The sequence below is a fragment of the Nymphaea colorata genome, chromosome 8 (assembly GCF_008831285.2).
Source record: "Nymphaea colorata isolate Beijing-Zhang1983 chromosome 8, ASM883128v2, whole genome shotgun sequence".
Lineage (NCBI taxonomy): Eukaryota > Viridiplantae > Streptophyta > Magnoliopsida > Nymphaeales > Nymphaeaceae > Nymphaea > Nymphaea colorata.
This window is the reverse complement of record NC_045145.1, coordinates 24,379,212-24,385,977: the sequence shown is the minus strand read 5'-3', so window position 1 is coordinate 24,385,977 and position 6,766 is coordinate 24,379,212. Positions and strand designations below refer to the sequence as shown.

Below are 6,766 nucleotides of genomic sequence, written 5' to 3'. Positions count from 1 at the left end.
CTCGATCTCTCTGTTGCCCTTCTTCTAATTCTCTCTGATCTCTCTTGGCTTAATCTCAATTGATCTCCTTGTAGTCCTACGTCGTTAGCTCCATTCTTTATATCGAGCAATACTGAAGGACGTGAACCAGAACATGATCGTCACTTCAACGATAAGTCGATAACCTGTGCTTTTCTCAAATTTTTTATCTTAATTATCACTATCGGTTTTTCCACCAACTCCCTCTCATTAATTATATACATAAAATGTTCCTTGCTTCATGGAGCGTCTATGTTCATAAAAGAGGGTCAACCGATTCAAATGGTACAGTCGTGAGATAATTTCTTTTCTCCTACAAAAAAGATTGTACATCTGGGTGGCCTTATTGTATTTGAGCGGACACAATGCATATAATCTCCAACTACGACATTAGATCTTGCCGTCATATCTGACGTCACTTAGTTTCATTAGTTCATTTTTAATATTTATAGTTCTTGTCTGTGAAATATAAATCTAATTATCTTCACAAAAAGTTTGTAAGAACGTTTTTATTATGGGAAGGGAACTAAAAAATAAGATACTTTCAAGTGCGTACAATTTATTTGGCGCTATGATCCATCACCAGTTCAGCCTTCCCCAAATGTGGAACTCACCCTGCAGTATATGGCATATTATATATGGCTATCACCATGATATTTTTTTATAAGCGGCATGCTTTTATATATATATATATATATATATATATATATTCTGATTTTTGTCTTTTACCCAAATGGTCTCGTTTTTTTGTATATTTATAAAATTTGGTTCTGTTTTTTTTTCTCACAAATTTGACCAAGAATCAAGAAGACTTTTTCTATCCTTTTGCTTTTCGATCTTATTTTTGTGGATATTGTCATTCTTGTCACATAAATAATATATTACCAAATTCTAATATGGCCTTCCACACCCTCTCCTCTCATGACACAACACAAGAGTTTAATTATGAGAATGCATTATGCATGTGGTCACTTTGAGAAAAAGTTGTAAAGTTGCCACAAATTTTGGCCGTAACGTTAGATCTGTTTGTGGTCAATGGATTTCATTATCCAACATCTTCTGTCCAGACAATCTTCGAGAATCCAACATTATAAGAGCTAGCTTTCATATTTAATCAACTTATTGCTTAGTTTTATGCTCTTTTTGGTAGAAGATCTGGCAGAGTTGGCCTGAGCCAAAGCTGGTACATGCATATCTTCGTGCATATGCTTGTTTGCATGACACCTACATTTAGAAATGGGTCAGAGGCCTCTTGTAAGTGAGTCAAGAAAACACATGTCATGCGCGGGGACTGTGCACTTGGGTGCACATAACCACCAGGGCAGCGTTGCTTTCTTTCTCAGTTTTCGTCCAGTTTTGATTGAAGTTGTTGAGCTGTTGACTCACGTCCTTCTTTGGATTACCAACCAAAAACCGCACAGTTTCCTTGCTGCATGTGTTCTGCGGTGTGAGCACTTGGGTCTCTTGCTGTCATTGAGCTTTTGCCTTTGATTTTTACTACTGCCCGCGTCTTGAGCTTGAGAAGTGCTAAAGAAAGCAACTTTTCAGCATGGATTGACTCATGCTTATTTTTCAACAAGCATGCTCATAGCCTTTGGCATCGATTCATCTTGCATGAGAAGAGAGCATACTGAGCTTAGAAAAGGAAGCTCATGGCCATTAAGATTTGGCTATGAAGCTGTTTATAATCCTCACCGGGACCAGGCAAAATCTCAAAAACCCATTCCTGTTCCCTCTCTCTCTCTCTCTCTTTTTTTTTTTTTGCATTTAGCTAAATTTGTTGTTAATGGCAGTTTTTGATGGGGCCGAAATTATAGGAATTGCATTATCAAATAAACAATATTGATTTTGGCATTATAACTTTATTCTTCAATCAAAATTCTGGAATTGTGATTGAGGAATGACCATCAAGACTCATTAGTCTTCATCTTTTTGGTATGGTGAGTACTGATGACATACAAATGAGACTCTGAAAGGTCAGGACTAATAAGAATGATTGAGGAATGACCATCAAGATTCATTTGTATGTCATCAGTACTCATCATACCAAACAGGTCAGAACTTTCTGAAAAGGTCAAGACTCATTTTTATGTTATTAGTACTCACCATACCAAACAGGTCAGGACTTTTTTGAAAGGTCAAGACGGTGGGCAGCAACCTATCTACCTTCGCTTTCGCGAACTTCGGCCCTACCCTACCTACCTTTATAGGCATTCCAAACCTGACCAACTATCAAGCCTATCACTCTCAAGGCGGGACGATCATAATTCATAATAGGTCTTCCTGCATTCTTGATCATCTTGGCTGGATTGGACTTCTTTTCTTCTTTTTGTAGGTAGACGGCTGTGAGCAGCTTGTTGTTCAATGTGAAAAATCAAAAACCGCTTCATGGTCTCTCAAGAGCTGTGCGGGTGATCAAATCCATGCGTCGTAGTCACCCGTGTTCTTGGTTTCCATCCTGGATTCTCCCTGCCTCGGTTCTTGAAAAGCTTATTCTACCATGGGGGTGGAATTATAATTCCAGAATTTTAAAATTCTTTTGTTGCTCTTTAGGGCACATGTAATGATGACTTAACTACTCAATTATAGAAATTTAATTCATGTTTTATCAAATAGGTCATTCTCAATTTTAGAATCAATATTTCAGACTACCAAACCCAAAGCCACTAATTAATACTGTAAAGCTAGCTTGATCCACCACATCAATGAAGCTTGTTCTTTTGGTGCCTCAGCAATGTTGTTTGTCCTTCAAAGAAGGCTGATATGCATACAACATCAAAGAGTACATTAGTAGTTCACAAGGGCGCTCTTCAAAGACTTCTTACTTGACAAGGGTCTTTTAATAACCCCTTCACGTTACAACAATATGCTTCCATTACTAAGTATGTTTTAAGGTGATTTATTTTGAAAACTTGAGATGGGATGCGAAAAATGGCCATTGAGAAAGATTTTTTTTTTGAAAAATTACAAGAAAAAAAGCGACCAATGTTTGGATAAATAACAAATCACTGATCAACTTTTAAAAGTAACAGACAAATGACCAACGGTCAATTTTTTGGATAAATAATCAGCCAATAAATGACAAAAAAATATTAACTTTTGATATAAATTAATGATAAAAGTTGCCTTCCCAAGGAAAAAAAAATATCTTCAAACCCAAGAGAAGAGTCCTTTATGAGAAGTACTTTATCATTTCATGTAAAAAATTAATGTTTCTATCTTGAAGAATGATTCTGTGCCATGCCGTAACACAAAAACCATGTTCCTACAGTTCAAATTTAAGAAGTATTCGTTCATTTTACAGGGCATTTTTTGACCCATATCATTTTTTTGGCAGTTCCAATCTATAACATATGGTCCATTGTTATACGCAATAACATATAACCTGCTTCTTTCTATCTGACAATGTTTGAAAACTGGAGCAGTTTTTTTTATTTACCAAAACTTTGGGAGCCTTTTGTATAATCTACACAGAGATTTGGCCCTGGTCGTGATATACACTTATTGTGAGTTCTCGTATTTAACTTAATTAATAATTTTTTCTTAAAAACAGGAATAATAATTTATACTTAATTTGAAAACACGACTGATTAGGTACACGGCCTTGGCATATTTCTACGAACCTCACAAAAAAAAGATGCATATATATATATATATATATACACACACACACATAATTAGCACAGAAACGAATCATTTCATTCCACACTTATGTTTACATGATTCAGATTCCAACCGCAGACACAATAACTTTCACATGGGAGACAAGCAAGCACACAAGCTAGGCCAGGGCATGGTGCCCTAGATGATCATGAAACGCCTATGGCCAATTTATTATTAGCAAACTACACATAAACTTTGTCGTGATCCTCAGGTCACCCGGAACACAGAAGAGACATCATTTACAGGTGCAAGGGTCACAGCCACACCTACCGCACTTGCACCCTTCACTCACATCATGTCCTTCCTCAACCATCTCCAATACTCCACTGAAACGCCTGCACTCATCCAAATTTACAAAATTCATTGACACAATGGAATTAAGGGGGGAACAAAGAACAGTAAAACCATACGAAGCAGAAGAGGAGGTGAGCAGGACATACCGAACAAGCGGTGCAACTCCAGAAATCAAGATCTCAGCACCCATTGCTTCAGAAACGGTGAGATCAGGAAACATCTTGCACCTGTACAGCGAGGTCATTTATTATCAAAGCCCAAAAGCAAGAATTGTAACATCCCACTCACACTCGTACAAGGTTGGGACTGATGAATCCCAATCTGACAATCAATAATTTTAACAACCTTTTTTGTGAGTCTTCAAAATTCTTCACAATCATGGATACAAAACTAAACTTTCTAGAGTGAGATTTTACAAGAATAGAAGGAAAGAAAGAAAAACCTGCATAAGAGACAGATATAAGAGAGAGAGAGAGAGAGAGAGAGAGAGAGAGAGAGAGAGAGATGTTGTATACCCTCCACCGCACTTGCAGTTAGAGCCACATCCACAGTTGCCACCGCAGCCAGACATGTTTCTTTTTGCGTTGATCTCCCTGTTGCCCTTCCCCTGATTCTGTCTGATCTCTCTTTGCTTAATCTCAATTGATCTCCTTGTAGTCCTACGTCGTGAGGCTCCATTCTTTATATAGAGCAATACCGAAGGAGCTGAAGCCAAAAACGTGATCGTCACTTCAGCGATAACCAATACTTTTCTGGATTTTTTTTTACCTTAATTATCACTACCAGTTTTCCCACCAACTTCCACTCATTAATAATTATATATATATAGAAATGTAATGTTCCTTGCTCCATGAAGCGTCTACGTTCATAAAAGAGGATCAACCAATTCAAATGGTACGGTCATGATATCACATCTTCTCTCCGATAAAAATAATTAATCAACATCTGGATGGCCTTACCGTATTGGAAGGGACACGATGCACATTAATCTACGACTAAGAGATCGGATCTCGCCGTCATATCTTACGGCACTTAGTTTCATTAGTTCATTTTCTAATACTTATAAGTTATTGTCTGTAAAATATAAATCTTATTTCCACATGCAATAAAATAATCCTGAAGCCTTCCAAGGTTTTTCACATGAATACCGACACCCATAAGAATGTTTTTCAAAAAGAGTTAAAAGAATATAATTTTTTAAGTGCCTAGAATTTGGTGCAGTTCTTGCATTCCCAGTTCACTCTTCCCCGAGTCCTACCGAAATGTGGGACTCATTCAGCATATGACCTCATAGTAGTGTTTATTATTTATAGGTAACAACGTGACATTTTTTAATAAACGGCATGCTTGCATGAAAATATAAAACTACCCCACATAGTGCTGCTCATATTGGCCCCTTTTGCAATTCATAAAAATGAAAAGTATGGGCATGCAGGCAATACATGTACGTGTACATTAATAGTGAGCAAACAAATTGCCGGTTACTAATATTGACATGCACATTTCTTCAAGAACATGAAATAAATGAAAATTTATAGCTGGTCATGGATACATCAACTTATAAGTAACTTCAACATGACTAATTTCTCGGTCTCCTTTTCGTATGCAATTTACTATATCACATTCTTAAAGGCATACATACATACATACATATATATATATATATATATATATATATATATATATATATATATATATATATATATATATATATATATATATATATATATATATATATATAGATGATATGCATTAATTAGTTACCAACATTTTTTCGGTGGGAGCCTCCAGAGGCAATGATAAATATTTTTCCATGAAAAAGAGTCAAATTATAGTTTCAAAATTTTACCAGAGTGAAATAAAAATATAGGGTGCTTGGTGAGGGGGTGGAGGCATGCTTCTCCCTTGACTCAGCCTCTGGGTGCCTCTAGATTATATTGAAAGTAACCTGATGAAATCAACTGATCTTAACCACACTGAACTCGAAAATCCAAAATTTCATCCCTACTCATCAGCCTTTTGTTGATAAAGTCTAGTACTAGCCAACAAGTTAGTTCTCCATCCAAATTATTAAAAGCAATAGATCTGTACGCCGTTCCTTATTGAAATCATTCAGCAACAGGCAGATATCACAAGGTAATTAATTTGCAAGGAGTGGGAAAAAAACTTTAGTTCAATATTTATAATTAAGGATGTAAGAGTGTGGCCATAAGGTATGGACATTCTCTTAACGGTTAAGCAGAGTTATGAAATATAATTTAGATAAACTAACTTAAGAAATTAATTTACAATTTAAGGTGTGTGTGTGTGTGTGTGTATATATATATATATATATATATAGGTATGGAAAGATGAAGGGTTGCTTCCTCAAGAGTCACGTCCATTCCGACTCTCTCTTGATATAATATAAAAAGGGATGGAAAAACCATTTTGACTACACCGAAAATTGACATTCAGAGGAGTTATGGAAAGATGAAGGGTTGCTTCCTCAAGAGTCACGTCCATTCCGACTCTCTCTTGATATTAAGGATGGGAAAACCATTTTGACTACACCGAAAATTGACATTAGAGGAGTTGTAAACAATCGTCGCTGATTCATAGCGGAACTGTACATGTATGCCATTTTTCGTTCTTCATTCCTTACTTTCCATCCACCATTCTGTTCAATTGAAGCAGCCATAGAAGTCAAATTAAGTTGGCACAGTTGAGATCTAACATGGAGTTTATATACCTCCCATTTGGTCACTATGACAAAAGGTTACAGCTCTGCCGCTAAATTAGCGCCAGAAAC

General features: G+C 36.3%; 1 protein-coding gene across 1 annotated transcript; it reads right to left on the bottom strand.

Moving 5' to 3' along the window:
• Nucleotides 1-3,704: 3,704 nt before the first annotated feature.
• LOC116259428 (metallothionein-like protein type 2) lies at nucleotides 3,705-4,623 on the bottom strand. Its single transcript, XM_031637241.2, has 3 exons — nucleotides 4,491-4,623; nucleotides 4,122-4,202; nucleotides 3,705-4,016 (listed from the first exon to the last, which is right to left on the bottom strand). The coding sequence occupies exons 1-3, from the start codon at nucleotides 4,544-4,546 to the stop codon at nucleotides 3,917-3,919; spliced, it is 237 nt and encodes a 78-aa protein (XP_031493101.1). The 5' UTR covers nucleotides 4,547-4,623; the 3' UTR covers nucleotides 3,705-3,916.
• Nucleotides 4,624-6,766: the final 2,143 nt, after the last annotated feature.